The sequence below is a fragment of the Phalaenopsis equestris genome, unplaced genomic scaffold, assembly GCF_001263595.1.
Source record: "Phalaenopsis equestris unplaced genomic scaffold, ASM126359v1 Scaffold000002, whole genome shotgun sequence".
Lineage (NCBI taxonomy): Eukaryota > Viridiplantae > Streptophyta > Magnoliopsida > Asparagales > Orchidaceae > Phalaenopsis > Phalaenopsis equestris.
Genome location: NW_018164444.1, coordinates 67,692,433 through 67,712,339, shown reverse-complemented (window position 1 = coordinate 67,712,339; position 19,907 = coordinate 67,692,433). Strand labels below are relative to the sequence as shown.

Below are 19,907 nucleotides of genomic sequence, written 5' to 3'. Positions count from 1 at the left end.
TCATAGGCATGGTTTAGTAAACCGAATCAAATCAGTCAGTTCACGGTTCGGTTTTGGTTGGCTTAATAACTGCCCATGCATCGAACTGGATTAATCCGGTTCGAACTGGCCTGGAATCAGCAAAAGCTGATCGGCTTAACCTCTAAATAGGCTACAATAATTATTAATGTTTTATTTTAAAGGTGAAAAGCCCTATTGCTGTAACTATCCTATGCTCTCATGTTTTTCAATATAAAAGAAATGTGAAACTCAAAATTTAAAGATGTGGGATTGAACTACAAATGTTTCATTCTTGTATTTGCTTGCACATAATTTTTTATTTTTTTATATTATTATTTTTATATAATTTAGGAAACTGTGAGATACAAATAGCCAAATATTATAACAAGTAAATACAAAAAATAATAAATAAATAAATATATATTTTGGTGTTGTAAATAAATAAATTTATGCATGAAGAGCTGTATTTTATTTAAAAAAAAGGTAATAATAGGGAGTTTTTTTCTTATGTTATTTTAAAGTTTTTAATATTATAAATACAAAAATGAAAGATAAATACGACATGAGAATTTTCTGGTATGTATGTAAATGGCCATTTATACTTTTAGTATGATTTGATGAATATGAGAGATGAGGGGGGCAAATGCACATAAATTTTAAGCTGGTAGTCACCAATTTTAAAATTAAGTATGAGTTGATGATTAGTTTTTGATAATCATTTATCATTAGAATATGATTATTAAACATTATTATCTTTTAGTTTTATTGCTCATTAAGTCATATTATAGTTCATTAATCAATTTGTTATGCTAATTTCTAATCTAATTATTTACTAAAAATATAAAAATTTAATGGGATTTTATAGCATTGTTGCTTAATAATTATTATTTAATTTAAAGCCACTTAAAATATTAACCAAGCATTAGTTAATGGGATTATCAACTAATGATTAATTAGTTAGTAAGTTTTATGATAAAGGAATAATTGATTGGATGAACGAATGAACTGCATATTAACTGTTATGATTAGGGAAATTTACATCCATATCACACGTTTTTTATGTATTTACATATCACACACATTAAAAATTTGATATTTATAATTATAAAAATTTGATCTTATATATTTATGCATGTAATTATATATTTTTCTTTTGGAAATATAGTGATGATAATATTTTTTATGCGGTGTTAAGGCGATAAACATGTAAATAGATAGTAGTTATGTGGTCTCTAAGTAAATGTCCCCTTATGATGCTACAGCAAGGCGATAGATGAGGGCTTCGCGTTCAGCACCAGAAGCCATGGCTTCTATCTTCTCTTCTGCTCTCGTCGGCCCGTTGTCGTATCGGCCACCGGAAAGAAAATCGCAGGCATTTGAACGGCGCTGGTATGGAGGTTCTGCACCTTCAGTTTTACAGGCACAATTTTCCACCTCTATTTGCTGCGCCCGGAATTTATCCAACATCTTCGCCTCCACCCCGAGGTCTCATCTTCGTGCTCGATACGGCTCCAGATCGGTGCGTTGTGAGGCGGCGGGAGAAGGGTCGCCGGGAAGCTTTGATGGAACTGTATACAAGGGCATCTACGGTCCGTGGAGAGTCGAGCCTTCGGACGTCAGAGAGGTTGGTGCATCGTTTTCCCACTTCCGTTAATTCAAGTGTATATGAGTGTTTGTTTCGATACATATTCCCATTTTTTTATCGTTCTATAGATAAAGATAGCGGCTTGGGTGTTATTAGCTCCTGCTAATATTAATTTGATTTTCTGATAGTTGAATTGAGGTTGTCCCTTAATTGCACCCAATGAATGAAGTGTAAATGAGGGAGGGAGGGAGTTTACAGTAACGAATAATGTTCAAAAGTGTCTCTTCTTCATAAAATGTTTCCCTTAGCAGTAGAGGAGATCTCTTCTTCATAAAATGTTTTCCTTGTTTATAGAGGAGATAATATAATGGTGTTATTTTTGTCCCCGTGTGGAAGGAGTTTGTTCTGGGGTATTTATAGTATTTTACAAGTGTAGGCTTATGGTCCGACTGCCTTCTGGCTTGACCAGCTAAGCTTTGTTGACTTCAGGTTGTTGACTTCAGGTCGATAGGATCAGCTCGGTTGATTGAGTTTTTGGGTAAGGTTCAGTCACTTTGTTGACTTCAGTATTTGGGGTCTCCCCGGGATGGTCAGAGATACTTTTCGGAATTGAATCTTCTTTTTGATGGGCTTCATTGCTGGATATATCGCGTAGAGTCGGCTTTCCTGCAATGAATGACTGAGTGTTCTATTGTCTTGTTTTTGGTTGGATCGCTCGTGCTTGGATCACCCCGTCGTCTTCTTGCTTGCATTGTGGCTTGTTCGATTTTGGCCTAGTTGGCTTGGCTTGCATGGATTTGCTCGTTCGGTCAAGTGGGGACGATCTTCTTTTAGAAGAGCTGCCTCCGTTCATACTCCTCTTATGAACTGTTAGATTTTTTTATGATCAGTGCAAACACTTTTTCAATGCACACTGATACTTTTGAGTTATAAATATTTTGAATTTACAGTATTATGTTTATGGTTGTTTCCCTACAAAGAGAATTTAGTAAACCGTTCTCGATTTATAAATCTTGAGAGGAAAAAAGGCTGAAAATTGTATGGCATGGCAACTGCAACATTTTCTTAAAATTTTGATAATTTTTGGACTATTTATTTCAGGATTTAGGATCTGTGTGGGAGAAATTCTAAAATTTGTTGGATTTGGCAAATCCTGTATTTAACTAATAATGATACTGAAAAGTGATTTGTTTAAACAGTAGGATTTGGCTAAAAAAGGAATTATCAAAACAGTAGAATTGATTGAAGTTTCCAAAATTCTGTTTGACATGATTTAAGCTAAATCTTGCGTAGATTTTGCTTAAAATAGGGTACCAAACAACCTATAATGGGGTGAAGAGATCTGTTTTTGTCAAGTTATGAGGAGCCTTAATCAAACACATTATTTGAATATAAAATTACATTGGATTATAAATATGTTTGTTACGCCATCAACAATTTCTTTTATCCGACACAAATCTCGAGGCATGACACAAATCTCAATATAATATTTTGAGCGAGAAACGTTCAAACTTTGATAAAAAGTCAACCAAAACTCTGAGTTGAGCAAATTTACAGTCAAATTGGCTTACTCGACGAGACGGGTCCAATGGTACCAAAATTGGTCCAATCTAAATCAAATTAAGCTCATATCAAGCCATTAAACCACATTTGGAAGCTTCGAGAATATTTGTAAGGCCAAACCAATGTCGAATCCGGTGAGTTCATAGTCAAATTGAACATCTCGACAAGATGAATCCAATGAGCTCAAGTTCACTCAATTTCGACATCGTTAAGACACTTAAATGTTCATCAAACATCATCTGATGTAAGGAAGCCCTCTGAGCCGTTCGATTAAAGAGGTTCATATTCCTGCATTAATTACACTCAAAACTCTATAAATAATGCCCCACCGCTCTCATAAGAAGAGGAGAGCTTGAGGCTTGAGGAAGAGCTTGAAGCTTTGAGAAAGAGTTGAAGTATAGCACCACTTCTGCTATCATCGATCACTACTAACCGTCGTCGACCATCGTAGACCACCGCCGACCGCCGCCGACCGCGTCAACTACCACTCATCGACGTCGCCGATCAGCATCATTCACCATCTGTTCATTTAACAAGTTTATCTGCACATCGATGTTGTAATTTAAAATGTTTTATAACAATTTCCCGCCTGTGAGACAATGGGTCTCTGTACTCATAAACTTATAGTAGATTTTTATAATTGGGTCAAACCTCGTGGTTTTTCTCTTTTTGGGCTTTTCACGTTAAAATTTATGATGTCTCTAATGTTTGTTTTCTTTTATCTGAGTGTGTGATGAATCTTCGTGCAGCGCTAAGCCGATAAATTTTTCTCTACCACTGCGAATGTTCTAGCACACATCAATGTTGATATTTTTGATGATACTAATGCACTTCGGTTTCATGATAACATTATTATTTTAATCAAAACTAGCATTTTAAAACTAAAGTGCCTTTTGAAATCGATAAATTGTGTTTAACAGTTGCAAAGACGTGTTGTTACCTTTTTTTCCCCCTCCTGTTTGGGCTTGCTATACTGACTATTAGGGGAAAGACTGTTAAGTTTATTTTAGCCATGATTTTTTCTTAAATCTAAGATTATTAACATATGTGTTCTATTTCTGTCCTCTTCTCTTTAGAAGGATTGATGAAACATTTTTCAATTTTATGAGCTTTTGACGATTTAAAAAAAGGGAGTGGATTGATGATAACATGAATAGAAGTTGCTGAAAAAGATTTATACAAATTTGGTTTAATCACATTGATATTTTGAGCTGATCAACATCAAGGAAAAATGATTCCCTCATGTTCTTTCTTGTTTTTGGTTTTTTTGTAAGATAATATTGGGAATGTGTACGCATATTATGTTATAGGTGATAAATTCTCTTCATGCTATGTTTGATCAAACAAAGTCTTACTAGGCAACTCAACTTGGTTTTCTTTTTTTTTTTTGTTTAATTTGTCTAAATTTATTTATATGCTTTTTCAGGTGATCTTGTATAGGACAGGGTTGGTAACTGCTGCTACATCATTTGTGCTTGCTGCTGCTGTTACTTTTCTTCCTGAAAATGCTATTTTGGGGGACTTTCTCAAGCAAAATATCGACTTTTTATATATCCTTGGAGCTGGTGGATTAGGCTTATCATTAGTCTTGATTCATATATATGTCACTCCGATTAAACGCTTTCTCCAGGCACTTTGGGTTATTGGTACTTTTGGATCTGCTGCAACATATCTCAATCTGGCTAGTCCATTAGATGAGGGTTTGGTACAATATGTCATAGAAAACCCATCTGCTATATGGTTTGTTGGACCCCTCTTTGCTTCTCTAACTGGTCTTGTTTTCAAAGAAGGTAAAGTTTATTTTTTCCTTAAAATAACACGAACAATTGTTTTTGATTTTTTTTTAATTTCATTGTTACACTCAAATCATTAATATCACAACAAAAGTAGCACTATTACCACTTTTTGAAAGTGAAATACACCTTTTTATGCATAGGTTTGAAACACCATAGAAAGTTTAGGCGTGAGATATGTAAATACGTAAGAATTGTGTGCTATGTATGTAAATTTTCCAATTTTTTATCCATTCTAGCGTTGAATGCTGATGTGATGCGTGCAGGTCTTTGCTATGGAAAGCTGGAAGCTGGTGTACTGACATTCATTATTCCTGCTTTGCTTCTTGGTCATCTGGTACATAATACATTTACATTTAATTTGTTGTGGCGAGATATGTAGGTGTTAATGAAGTTTTTTGGCTTATTTCAATATCAAATTTCAAGTTTGAATTTATTTATTTGGTTTTGATGTAAGTTTTATGATTATTTATCAACCTACTAGGCTATACAACCTTTCAACTTTCTAATCCGGGTTTAGGACTGGAATGGAAGTTGACAAAGTGCCAAATTGAAAAAAAAATTCTTAAATAATTTTGTTAAAACAAATCTTGAAATTTAACACCTCTAGCAATGCTTAGTGGACAGAAATGAAAAATAAGAATTCATAAAGCCAACCTTAAATAATTGGGATATGGTAAATAATGATGATGAGTTTGCAGGCAAGTTTACAAAACATCAAGCTAATTATGAAAAATGAGAATTCATAAAGCCAACGTTAAATAATTGGGATATGGTAAATAATGATGATGAGTTTGCAGGCAAGTTTATAAAACATCAAGCTAATTATACCCTGCAAATTATTTTTTGGTTTATGCATGCTTCGAAGGGTTTTAAAGAAGTTTCAAAATGAGTGACACCAAACCTTACATCTTTTGTGAACTTTTGTGTCATGTTAAAGAAATTAGGCTGTGTTTACCTACAAAACCAAATAATTTCACGGCATTTTTAATAATGGCTTTCCCCTCACTACTATTTTCAATATTCTCTAAAATAAGATCTGTTAGATGCACTACATATGACATTCATTATAATAAAGGCCTCTTACTCCATAAAGCATTTAACCTCAAAGGGAACTCCAAATTTCTTTGATTGCACATAGTCAGCATAAATTAATATAATAGTAGATACATGCCAAATAATAACTGAAGTAGTTATTAATAACTATTTTTTGTTATGTTTCTTGTGCAATCTTCATAATTTGTGCATCAAGAAGTTCAACAAGCTTCATCATAGTCTGGTAATGATGGAATACATTACCAACTCAATTTAACATAATCGACGATGGTCTTTCTTTTACTGATATTTCAATATCTTTTAATATAATATCTATTCAGCACATTGCATATGATATTTCATATATATGAGACATTTTCTCCTTTGTGCCTTAACCTGTAAGAAGCAAATTCAAAATTCTTAGATTACACTTAATTTACATAAATTAAATATTTAAATAAAATACTACAAAAATAATAAAATTCCAAACAATAGTTAGAGTGGTTATCAATAACCATCAGCATAATTTTTTCTTATCCAAACTTCTGAATTGATGGATTGATGAGTTCAAGAAGCTTCATTGCAGTTTTAGAATGTTGGGATTCATGAAACAACTCTATGAACACAATATCAAATTGGAAATAAATAAGAAATTGAATCTCTATTTTCATTGATTCTTTCTTTTTTAATATTCTTTTGTTTTTATGATCGGTATACATACATTTGCCAATGCGCTCTTTCTTCTTTAGGATATTTGTTTTGATATCGATCCCATTATTGCTTTCCATAATATAAAACGAACAATTTGTGTCTATCCTAAATGTATACACATTTAACTATCTATTCCTTCAAAATTGTCCATCAAAATTTATTGATGTTTCATATTCAACTCCCTGTTAATTTTTTCATGCCTTCTTAGTATGCAAAATACTCCTACTTCATCTGTGAAGGAATTTTCACACACTTGCTCGTATTAATTATTTTGAACACTCCAATTGAGCCAATAAAAATGCTCCTTTACTGGATAAAAACTATTCTTAGCCTCTTTTCATGATAAATATATATGTGAGAGAGTAATTGAACCTAATTTTAACTTGATATACTTTGATGCAAAATTCATCCTCTTTGAATTTGTATCTGGCTTGTTAAGACTCCAACAATTTATTTGTAATAAGAGATCAAGTTTAGATGAAATGTTGCTGTTAAAATGGATCAAAATATTTAAAAAAGCATAGGAAGATCATGTTAGGAATGGAGAAGCTTAGAAGGTTATCTTGATAGATAACATAAAATTAACATCAATGCTGCAATGCAAATGCTAAAATGTCACTTTAAAAAATTTCACCTTTTTGAGAGCGCTCATCTTATTAAAAATGACAAAAGATAACACAAAAGAACAATTAGCATTGATTACCTATTCAAACTCTTCTTCTTCAACATCAAACGATAAACATATTTAAAAAAAAAAGGTAACATGAAAAGCTTAACGCCATAAAATTTTGGCTAAACACACTAGAAGTAGGAATATGGTTTAAATCTCACTTCCTCAAATCATGCCTGTGACCAAAGAAGTTTCTTCGCTTGAAAAGATCAATCTTAATAACACTAACTGGTTTAGTTTTCTGATGAGCCTACCGATATCGAAGCATATTACTTTGATCAGTCCATATTGTTGCATATTAATGCATTGTGAACATTATAGCAAAAAAGCCTAAAGAAGTAGGCATTCTAGACCTTATCAGCATTTACTTGTCAAAATTTTGAAGTTTTTGTGCTGGATTTTGCACCAATAATGACTAATGATGATTTTGCACCAATAATGACTAATGATGCTTAGTACCTTGCCTGCAACTAACAAGCATTTCTGTGCTTGGCTTACATTTTCGACAAGCCAAATACCTGAGGACCTAAATCTAGCATCCACTTCCATGAACTTTGCATTGGGTTCTTACTCTCTGGATTAAAAGTGAAAAGTAGAAAATAAACAGAAGATGAAGATGTAATGTGTTTCAATTTGAGTATATTCTTGCCAATGTTATTGTATCATGGTACGAGCGACTAAGGGTGTCATTGAGCCAAGCCGACTCGTGATGCGGCTTGGGCTTGGTTCGATGAGTGGCTCGTTAATTAATCTTCATGAGCTAACAAGCCAAGTTTGAGCCAGCCCTGGCTCAACTCGTTAGCTCGTAAGATGACTCATTTAAAAAATAATTAATATAAAATATATTAAAAATATGTTAAAATTCAAAATTTTATGTTTAACTTACAAAAATGTTTAAAATTGTTTATTATTTATCTCCTAATTACTAATTATATTTGTTATTTTATTATAACACTAGATGGATTTTATATTATTCTCTCTTTTTTATAATAAAAATAAGCCAGCTTCTTGCCTGCTTGAACTCGTACAAGTAAGCTCAAGCTCGGCTCGACTCGTTTACACCCCTATTAATGAACAAGCAGTGGTTTTGAAGTTCATAAGTTGGTCATGTACAGTCATATGTTTTGCTCTATTCAGTGGGTTTCTTGAGATTTCTGAAGGAAAGAATAAATAAGCTTCATTCAAAAGTGCTTTTAGAGATGCCCCATGATTGGGATATTATTTTGTTAACTATCGAAAAACTCAGCTTGTTGATTGAAAATTTGGCAAGGTAATAAGTTCACTTTATATTCTATCCCTTTAAACATGATTATTACCAGAATCATCATCTGGATATATTGTTTAACATTATTTAAACACCAAATAAATGCATTCGCTTTATGAAGCATAGCCCATTAATAATTCAACCTAAAAAAGTTTTTTTTTTTCTTCTTTTTTCTACTTCTAGGAACCGTTATAAGTTGATTCCAAATGTTTTATATTTTCTAGCATTTATTATGTCATCATATATTCTATTGATTAGATACTCATGATGTGCAGACTGGATTGATGGAGAATGGTGTGAAACTGAATTTATTAGGCCTGTGGATGGCTCTCTTTGTAGTGTTTGCAGCAAGAAAGTTTCAGCAACCCATTAAGGTTTTTTTACATTCCAAAAAAAAAAAAAAAAAATCTTCTGACTTTATAGTTTTCTAGAAGGCAACATCCCCCTCATTCTTCCCGCTATGTTTTTTTTTTAAGGATGACATTGGTGACAAATCTGTATTCATCTTCAACGCTTTGCCTGAGGCAGATAAAGAAGTTTTACTCAAGAAACTCCAGCAAAAGGATGATAGCTTAGTTGATTAGTGTGAAACTAGATGATCACGTTTCAGCCGAAGGATGATATGCTGTCGAGGTACGTCGTTTATTGTTCTGCTCGAAATACCAGCATCGAAGAAAGTTATACATGTAAATAGTTAATAGATGCAGTAATTTTCAAGGGGGTGTTTGGTAGCATAGGTTTAGTAGTATTTAGCCATGGATTTAGTGTAAATCCAGTTAAACAATAAAAAATATTGAAAATTAAATCCAATGCTCCATTAAATTGAACTTTTTCTAGTTCTGGCTTTCCTTCTCGCCTTTGGTCTCTTTTACGACGTCGATACGGATTTTTTAAATCTGATTGCGAGGCGGATTTAAGAATTTCTTTGGTCCTGTTGTGAGCGTCATCTTTATCGCATCTCCATCAATAAAATCCAGATTTATTGGGTTTACTAAATCCTATTTAACATAAATACGGGTTGCAGTCAAACGCCCCTAACACTTTTACCAATCAGACTTATTGGCACCAAAGACTAACTTTATCTCCAGCCATGAGTGGACTATTAAAGTAACACTTTTACCAATCAGACTTATTGGCACCAAAGACGAACTGTATCTCCAGCCATGAGTGGACTATTAAAGTCTTTTTAGTATTAGTATGATTGTATTGATGATCAACATTAGTTTTGTAACTTGTTATCATAGTAATAAAGATACTTAACAAAAGATATTCAATATAAGATGCCTACTTCAATTATTTTCTTGTGCTTTGTCTACATACATACCCCACAATTCTCATGCATTTACATATCTACTACCTAAAATATAATATTTATATTTGTAACCCCTTGATATTAAAAACTATGCATGTAAATGTGCATTTTAATTTTTAAAAAGTTAGCGATAATGATATTTTTTTATGTGATGTCAATTATTTGGCTGTTATGCATGTAAATATGAATATTTCAATGTTAGATATGTAAAATATAAGATATGTGTGGTATGCATGTAAATTCCTTTTTTTTTTTTGGTGAGGTGAAATTTAGCTCAATATTTTTATCAATACTGTTTGCAGGTTACAATGTCAGAGCATGAGGCAATTACAAATAAAAATACTATAAGGTCAGTTTGAGATTGAATTTCATGTTGGATATATATATATATATATAGGGGTCATATGTGATAAAATGCGAGCAATGCCATAAGAAGAGTGAACCAAATGTTGAGTTGTGTTTAACTTGTTTTGCCTGCTTTCAAACTGCACTGTATATCTGTAATATATTTAACAGGTAATTTTCTTTTACTTGGTAGAGTCATGTAATTATGTTGTTGTCATCTTTGTTCCAAACTCTGTTATTGATTTTAGGAATAAATGATGTCCTTTTATTTGTGAGGGTCAATATTCAAATTTGGGTCATTCATTGTATCCCTTGAGTTTCCCAACAGCCCCCAAGGGGTTGTAATGTATTTTTGATAATGTAAAATGTAAAGTTTAGATATTAGATGTGTAAATAAGTAGAAATTGGGTTGTATATATGTAAATGCTCCTATAAATAATCATATTTGCATTTGCATGGACTTATAAGACCTAAATAAGCTACAAGGAACACCTCAATGAACTTCTGATCAAATTTTGGTTAAGTTAATATGTTGGAATGTTTGTTTAGTAAATAGTTTTGTCCCTTTCATTTATCATTACAAGACTTTCCCTAGGTGAATGCTGTAATGTGTGAGTTGCATGATAAATTGTTGTAACAATAACAGAGCTTCAAGACATTTAGTATGTGTGTGCCAGAGTTTCAAAGTTCTTTCTTTTTTCTTGTTTGTAAAATGTAATAAATTATTATACTTTTTTTTTAATTTAAAATATAATTTAAATTTATGTTATATATATATATATTGAAAGGATTGCCCAGAGCCTATTATACAATCCTCGAGCCCCCTTACGTGCCTAACAATTCAAGTACCACAACCTTAAGGCTAACTGTGATTCGAAATACCGACATGAGTGGTCTAATACTATGAATGACAACCAACAGTTCGGGTACACGATGAAATATATATATTTTACGTATCTAAAACATTGTGTAATATTTGCACTCAACAATAGTGTAATTAAACTATGCAATTAAATAAGTATTTTACTTCTGACAAGTTAGTAATGATGATAGCTTTGATGTGATGTTAACATTTTAAGTATTGTATGTGTGTGGGTGTGTGTGTGAATAATATTAGAAATTAATGATCAATGATTAGTGTGTGGCTTTAATGAAAGTCTTCTAATTGGAGAGAAAATTATGTGATGTGTGTAGACACCCTAATTATTTTTTTGGGCATTTACACACACCGCGCAATCTTATACATTTACGTGTTTACTACTAAAATTTATTATTTATATGTATATTTCTCACTTGAATTTTAGATATCACATTATAATATTACTATTATTTATTTTTAAAATTGAATATTTTTATTGCATAAATTTATGATACTAAAATGTGATGATGAAAGTTAGAATGTTAGAAAAGTAAAAATAAAAATATGAATTTTGAGGTATAAGTGTAAATTTGACTTTTTTTTTTTTTTTTTTTTTTTTTTAAGGTGGACTTGTGAAGGCAAATGTTCAAAAAGTAAAATAAATTAAGAATTTTTTTTTTCCTCGAATGCTTCCCTCCGCTTCTAGATCCCCGTTGCCATCCAAAACCCTTATCACTCTCCTCCTCCCAATCTTCCGCCATTCATCTACTGCTGCTGCGCTGCCGATGGAAGTCACCGCCTCCGAGGAAACCCTGCGGAGCAACCTGGCCGAGAAGCAGGCAGCCGTGGAGGCCCAAGCGGAGGCCGTCCGTAAGCTCAAGGCGGAGGGTGCCGAGAAACCGGAGATCAACGCGGCCGTCGATGCCCTCAGGGCCCTGAAGGTGGAGTCTTCCGCGGTGGCGAGGTGTCTTCAAACCGTTATCAGCAACAACGGCGGCGGCGGCGCCGGTGATCGCGAAGCGTTCCGGCAAGCGGTTGTGAACACGCTGGAGAGGAGGCTCTTTTATGTTGCTTCTTTCAAGATATACCGTGGGGTAGCCGGCCTTTACGACTACGGCCCTCCTGGGTGCGCCGTCAAGTCTAATGTTCTCGCTTTCTGGCGTCAGGTCAGGGTTTCAGCATCGGTTTAATGGAAGCAAATATGTCTAGCTTTTTGGAGAGATAACGATGATCGAGATGGGATATTTTTTTTTCATCAGCTTTATATGTGTTTTGCACATGATTTTCTTTAATTCTAATTTGAAATTCAAAGCATTCAACATGCCTTGTGAATAATGATTTAGAATTTGGAAATTTGTGTGTTTTGACTTCCTTTTTTGCAGTTAATTAATATATACCCTTGTTTTGTAGCATTTTGTATTGGAGGAGAACATGTTGGAGGTAGATTGTCCCTGTGTTACACCAGAGATAGTTCTGAAGGCATCAGGCCATGTAGAGAAGTTTACGGACCTTATGGTGAAGGATGAGAAGACAGGAACCTGCTATCGGGCTGATCATTTACTCAAGGATTATTGCAAAGACAAACTAGAGAAGGATGTTAGTCTTCCTGCTGAAAAAAATACTGAATTAAAGCATGTTTTGGCTGTGTTGGATGATTTATCTGCAGAGGAACTAGGGGCTAAACTGAAGGAGTATGGCATTGTTGCACCTGATACGAAGAATCTTCTATCTGATCCTTATCCCTTTAATCTCATGTTTCGGACTTCGATTGGCCCGTCTGGCTTGAGCCCTGGGTGAGATTCGTTGCTCACTAAAGATCTGTTTTTATTTTTCTTTTATGGATCTTACTTTGTCACTCATTTCTTGGATACTTTTTTGGTTTTAAATTTTAGATATTTGAGGCCGGAGACTGCACAAGGCATCTTTGTGAACTTCAAGGATTTGTATTATTACAATGGAAACAGACTTCCATTTGCAGCAGCTCAGATTGGCCAAGCTTTTAGAAATGAGGTATCTTTAGAATCACCAGCTTCTATTTTACTTTTTGGTTCAATAATGCAAAATTTATACTTGGCTTTTGCATTTCATGTTATCTTCAAATTTATTAACGCCAATAATAGGAAAAATAAATGTTATTACTAAAAGGCAAATAGGCGGTTACAGGCAAATACACTTGAAAGAGAAATACAACAACAAACACCACTAAAGTATTTCCCAAGGGTGTTGGAGATCGGAATGGCTAAGGGGTGTGGTGGCAGTAAAGGAATACTGGGAGCGGCAAGGGAGAGGTGCGAAAATGCAGGGATAGCAAGTATGGTTGTTATCCTTGATGGTGACAGCTAGCAGTTGGGGTTGGTAGTGGCAGAACAGCAGGAAGGCGGTGATCCCTGGCTGGAAATGGGTGTTCTGCGCGACAGCAATTCAAGAAGGTAAGGGGAATGGCTGAGAGGCTAAAGGCGGCAGGCAAACAACATGGCAAAGGGGTTTTTTGGTGGTGGCAGCAGTACAGGATGGTTGGATAGCGGCAGATGTTGGTGGCTAGTTCTGCTAGGGCAGCGAAGTGGGGGGAGGGAATGACGACGACGACGACGATGGCTGGAACTGCAGAAAATAACAACCAGAATGCTGTCTTGGGTGACTGTAGTAGTGAAGTGCGGCCGGGAGCGGGGTGGAGGAGAACTCGGAAGGAGACAGGGAAGATAACACCGCCTAGGGAGAAAGATATAGCCGGAGCACCCTCGGATACAACCATCGAAGGGAAGAAGAGATGCCGGCGGTCGTCCAGGTACAAAACACGCGAAAAACTAAAAACCTCAAACAAAGGATTCACATTAACATACTTAGAATTGGATCCCCCAATGGAAAGGAGGCGCCAAACCAACATGGGAGAGGTCTAGACGATGAAATTGCGGGATCTGCTTCCGCACCTCTTTAGGCCAGCGTTACTGTAGCAATCTCCCATGTCAGCCTAGATTTGAGAAACGCTTAAACTCACTTCGGAATTCATCAAATAGGAGCACATGTGCTATTTTTGTTTAATTTAGATAGTTGAAAAGGACTTTGGTGCAATTTAATTTAGTTAAAGGTTCTGCTTTGACAATTTTATCATATTTCACTTGTGCTACATACATGTTGCTTGTGCGACTGGATTATATTCTGGAACAAATGAGTATATTGTACTAGGATATATTGAATGAGCACACGTAGTTTTTTAAATCATTTTATTTCTTCATTTATCTAGCAAGTGCTTCATATTACATTTATTTCACAGTATGTGGGTAATTTATCATCTATTAATTAAAGCAAAATCTGGCTGTTTAATAAGTGTAAACAATGCCCTATGAAAGCCGCCGCTTTTCAGTTAAAGACATTCTTTTTTGCCATCCTAATAGTGGAACAAACCATGCCTTAGCTTCTGTAGGGGTGGTATGTAATACTAGGAAGAAAAAATAATCCAAAGGTGCAACTTCCCAGCATTTGTTGTCGTGTACTTTAATAAACTTTTAATACACTTCATTAATATCCTATATCGTAGTCATTTTGCATGTTGATCTAATGAGCAACATGCTATTATCGTAATGGCTGTTCTAAATTAGATGATTCTGTGGTTTCTAAAGCATTTATAATTGTATTTGGTGTAAATTTAGTCTAAATCTGTACCTCTGAGGCTCTAATATCATTTTTTTTTTCTCCTATCTCGTCGCAAGGTTTTTTTTTCTTACTTTGTGTTTGTAATATTTTTGGTGGTAATGAATGCTTATCATAGGATTGAGCTTATCAGAAATATTTATGCAGACTAGAAATTATTTGTAGTTAAAAAGAATCTCTTGTTTTGTGGCAGCTGCACACTCGCACTAAAATATCCTCAACTTTTATCATTTTGTTTGAATACTATTTTCTTCAGAACTAAGCCGTTTATATCACCAGATTTCACCCCGGCAAGGATTGTTAAGAGTTCGTGAGTTCACATTGGCTGAGATTGAGCACTTTGTTGACCCTAAAGACAAATCCCATCCAAAATTTGTCGATGTGGCTGACTTGGAGTTCCTAATGTTTCCTCGAGAGCTACAAATGGCCGGTGAATCGGCAAAACCAGTTGTTCTTGGTGAAGCTGTTAGGAAGGTCTGGTTCTTGTCTTCATTTACATACATACCAGTCCATTTCTATGTATTAACATTCTAACACCTATACTCCAATTTTTACATAACATGCTACCTTACCTGTGCATGAAAATGTGTATTTCATTTTTTAAAGCTTAAATGGTTGTATTTTTTATGTGATATGAAAGATTTAGGTGGTATAAATGTAAAAAGTAAAGTTGTGGTGCTAGATATGTGAATACACAGGGATTAGGTGGTATGTGTAAAGGTGTATTCCTGTTTTGAAATGTTATTTTCTTCTGATGTAGTTTCCTTTTCATTTTATTAGGGAACTGTAAATAATGAAACTCTTGGTTACTTCATTGGGAGAGTTTACCTCTTTCTGACCCATCTGGGCATTGACAAAGAACGCCTTCGATTCCGACAGCATTTGCCGAATGAGATGGCGCACTATGCTGTGGACTGTTGGGATGCGGAGATAGAGTGCTCGTATGGATGGATAGAATGTGTTGGAATTGCAGATAGATCTGCTTATGATTTACGTGCTCATACTGTAGGTTCTAATTTTCTTGGAATGTTCATCCACAGCTTATGGAAGAAGTCTAGATGTCAGTTTGCATTTTTTTTTTCGCATAAAATTGCTCAGATGGCTACAACATTTTAAATATCTGCCTCAAATAACAACTGTAATATCACTTGAACCAGTATTTTAAGCTTTAATCTCCTATGCCTTTTTTTTTGTGGTCTGCATGTAGTGTCTTTTTATTGGCAAAAACCTTTTTTTAATAAACTCTGCTCTTCTTTTTATCTAAATATTTAATCTTTTTGTGAGTTTCTTTATGATTGCTTTGCATTTTATTACCCATCATTTATCCTAAAGTTAGGGAACTATTCTAAATTTGTGCTAAATTTCTTAGTTTTAACAGGAGAAGAGTGGCGTTCCATTGGTTGCTCATGAGAGGTATCCAGAGCCCATAGAGGTGGAGGTCAGTTTTGTTCTACACTGTTTCTTTGACCTTCCTTTCTTTACCTCAGCAAGATATCAGATTTCCCTTTCAAGCAGCTAGAAAAAAAAAACTGATTTTGCCACCCTTATCTTACTTTGAGATTTATTGTTTCATGGCTTAATTATCTTTTAATATTATAAATACAGAAACTGTTGATCACTCCATCAAAGAAAGAATTGGGCATTGCATTTAAAGCAAACCAAAAAATGGTTACTGAGGCACTTGAGGTGAGCGACTGTTACCCTTCTCTTCTTAAACCCATCACCTTTCCGCAATGAAACTCCCCCCGCCCTCTTCCTTCTGGTTAGGCCATGACTGAAGCTGAAGCTTTGGACATGAAAGCTTCTCTGGAATCTAAAGGAGAAACTGAATTCCAAGTCTGCTCTCTGGAAAAATCTGTCATCATTAAGAAAAGCATGGTCTCGATCCACATTGAAAAGAAGAAGGAACACCAAAGGACCTTCACACCTTCGGTTATCGAGCCTTCATTTGGCATCGGGAGAATCATCTACTGCCTATTTGAGCACTGTTTCTACACGAGACCGAGCAAATCAGAGGATGAGCACCTGAATGTTTTCCGCTTCCCACCTCTTGTAGCTCCCATTAAGTGCACTGTTTTCCCACTGGTCAAGAATGAGAAGTTTGATGAAACTGCCAAAATCATTTCAAAATCTTTAACGGCAGCTGGAATTTCTCATATTATTGATGTTACAGGTATGATTTTAAAATTTTCTTAATGGTTCGGTTAAAACTATCAGAATTATTCATTTGAAATTCTCGTAATTTAGAGTACTTTTCTGTTAATACTTCAGCTGAAAACAATTTTCATTTGTGGTAAACTTGAAAAGCTCTTATCTTGCGCTCATGCCCGCTCCATCATTGTGATATTAAAAAGGGTGCATTTACATTCATATCACTCAATTCCTATGCATTTTCATATCTAACACCAACACTTTATTTTTACATTTATACCATCCAAATATTTCATCTCACATAAAAAATACCACCATTTTTACTTTTAAAAGGTGAAATACGTCTTTCTTGCATAGGTAAGATGGCAAATATATATAAATTTTTACTTAAGATGGCAAATATATATAAATTTTTACATTTAAAAGGTGAAATACATCTTTCATGCATAGGTAAGATGGCAAATATATAAAAATTAAAGTTTTGTTGTTAGATATGTAAATATGGTGGAATTAAGTGCTATGTATGTAAATCTTCCTAAAAGAATAAGAATCTCTTCTTGTAAAGCCTCAAGTGGAAACAACTTAGGGGCTGTTTGTTTAGCAGTATTTTGAGTGCATTTCATTTCAAAATTTTTGTCCTTTGATTCAAATAAAGGACAGTAAAATTTTGAAAGATTTGAAATACATCAGAACTTCTGTTTTTCCTATATTCTAAAATTGCCCAACTATACATCTCGTCCTCATTTTAATGCATTTGAAATATGGGGCATTTGTGTATATTGCGCACAACATATAACTGTCATATTTACACACATAGCACTCAAATGTGTATATCACATGAAAAATAGCACTATTTTCTCTTCTTAAAAATGAAATACACATTTTCTTGCATGAGTTTAAAACACCAAAGTGCTATGTATCTAAATATGGAAGTTCATGTGCGAGATATGTAAGTTTGTAAGAATTGTGTGCTACATATATAAATTTCCTATAAAAAAAAATTCAACTCATTTTGATTTGCATTTAAATTCAAACTCCTCGTGCATTTCTAAAATGCATGCATTTCAAGTCATTTTTAATTTTAAAATGCACGTAAGAGCTTCTTTACTTATATTTCAGGTACCTCAATTGGGAAGCGCTATGCGAGGACAGACGAAATAGGCGTGCCCTTTGCTATCACCGTCGACTCAACCAGATCGGTGACGATCCGCGACAGGGATAGCAAGGACCAAATCCGTGTGAGCATTGACGAAGTCGCTTCGGTGGTGAAGGAAGTAACTGATGGGCAGAGCACCTGGGCTGATATCATGTGGAGGTTTCCAACTCATTCTGTATCACAAGCTGATGAGGACTGAAACTTTTCTCCCTACACTATCTTTTTTACGGTTGGGAGGGTTCAGACTGATTATGGGAACTGGTGAAACAAGATAAATCCATTACTTTTCATGGTGAAACAAACATAGGTAATGTTATAATTTATAATGTTATGGCTGAATAGAAGTAATTTTGTTTTGGGTGTTAAGGAAGCTGAGCAACTGAAAAAGGTTATTTTTTATGTACCTTTTAACTCATGTGATGTGTGCAATTTATATTTGGAAGATTTGCATACATACCACTCAATTCTCATGTACTTATATATCTTAACACTTAAACTTCAATTTTTACATATATGCCATCTTACATATGCATGAAAAGATGGATTTCACTTTTAGAAGTTAAAATGGTGGTATTTTAGATGTGATGGGAAATATTTGGGTGATATAAATGTAAAAAGATAAGTTTAGGTGTTAGATATGTAAATACATAAGAATTGGGTGGTATGTATGTAAATTCCCCTTTATGTATGTATTTGTAAGCATGGTTTTAAAAGTCGGTTTAACCAACTGTAACAACCCTTGGTCGTTAAGGCTAGGAACTACATCACAGGTTGTATTCCCTCCATTTTCTAAATAACTCTGCAGCTCTGGAGCACTGTATTAGGTCCAGAACATTCTCAACTTTATTTGACATTTGCACTATTGTAATGAAGGTTCAATGTGAAATTAATATTTTTGATTTGCTGTATTACATTTCATTCCAGTTCTGCTAGTTTCCCTGTTTTCTCTTCCTGCAGGTTCCATTTCTTCCTAATTTGTCCAACTTCTCTCATATAAGGTAATTATAAACATTTTCTACTTCGACCATGGCAGACATTTTTTATGTCTAACATCAAGGTTACAGCAAGCATTCGGCTAACATCTAGAAACTATCCCACCTAGAAATCTCAGCTCTAGAAATTGTTCAAGGCAAATGGCTCCGCAACGTGTCCGCCTACTCGAATCCAAAATACTAATGGACTTCCATTCCGAAGTCCTCAGTTTTTTATTTGGCAACTCATTGATCAAAATCTTTATACCCTGATCTATTCCACTATTTCACTTTCAATTCTGTCATATATCATCAATCTGGTATCTACCACCGAAATATAAAACACTCTAGAAAGGCGGTTTCAATCCACAAACCGGTTCAGGGTTGTCCAACTAAGAAACCATATTTTCATGAGAAATCTTTTGCATCTCAATATCTACTAGAAAGTCTTTAGTAGGTAACATTGTTGTTGCGGGGGTTCATATTGACAATCAAGATATAACCATACACATCCTCACTTGTCTCCGAAGTCCCTATCAATTCTTCAAAATAGCAATTAGACTGTGACTCAAACCAAACAAGCTTGATGAACTCTACTCACTTCCATTGCTCTCTACACCAACTCAACAAGAGGAGGATGCATCACTAACAGAGGCCATGGAAGAACCTCTAGTAGTCAATCACGAAGAGGAGCGGCTCAAGTTAACACCAGCAGGGATTGTAGAACTTCAGGCAACACCACTATCTGTCAAATATGTGGGAAATATGGGCACACTACACTGATATATGTTGGCATAGAACCAACTTTGATTCATACCCCTCTAGCAACCCCAAATAAGATACA

At 34.6% G+C, this 19,907-nt stretch overlaps 2 protein-coding genes across 2 annotated transcripts; both read left to right on the top strand.

The window, feature by feature from the left end:
- The first annotated feature begins 1,227 nt into the window (after positions 1-1,227).
- On the top strand, positions 1,228-10,323 carry LOC110018021. The gene is made up of 6 exons (XM_020715232.1): positions 1,228-1,624; positions 4,575-4,938; positions 5,208-5,278; positions 8,897-8,995; positions 9,098-9,254; positions 10,236-10,323. The coding sequence occupies exons 1-5, from the start codon at positions 1,274-1,276 to the stop codon at positions 9,203-9,205; spliced, it is 993 nt and encodes a 330-aa protein (XP_020570891.1). The 5' UTR covers positions 1,228-1,273; the 3' UTR covers positions 9,206-9,254; positions 10,236-10,323.
- A 1,483-nt stretch (positions 10,324-11,806) lies between these two features.
- Positions 11,807-18,484, top strand: LOC110026564 (glycine--tRNA ligase, mitochondrial 1-like). The gene is made up of 9 exons (XM_020727546.1): positions 11,807-12,303; positions 12,548-12,930; positions 13,030-13,147; positions 15,065-15,259; positions 15,566-15,790; positions 16,164-16,223; positions 16,391-16,471; positions 16,553-16,958; positions 18,056-18,484. The coding sequence occupies exons 1-9, from the start codon at positions 11,824-11,826 to the stop codon at positions 18,289-18,291; spliced, it is 2,184 nt and encodes a 727-aa protein (XP_020583205.1). The 5' UTR covers positions 11,807-11,823; the 3' UTR covers positions 18,292-18,484.
- The last annotated feature ends 1,423 nt before the right edge of the window (positions 18,485-19,907 follow it).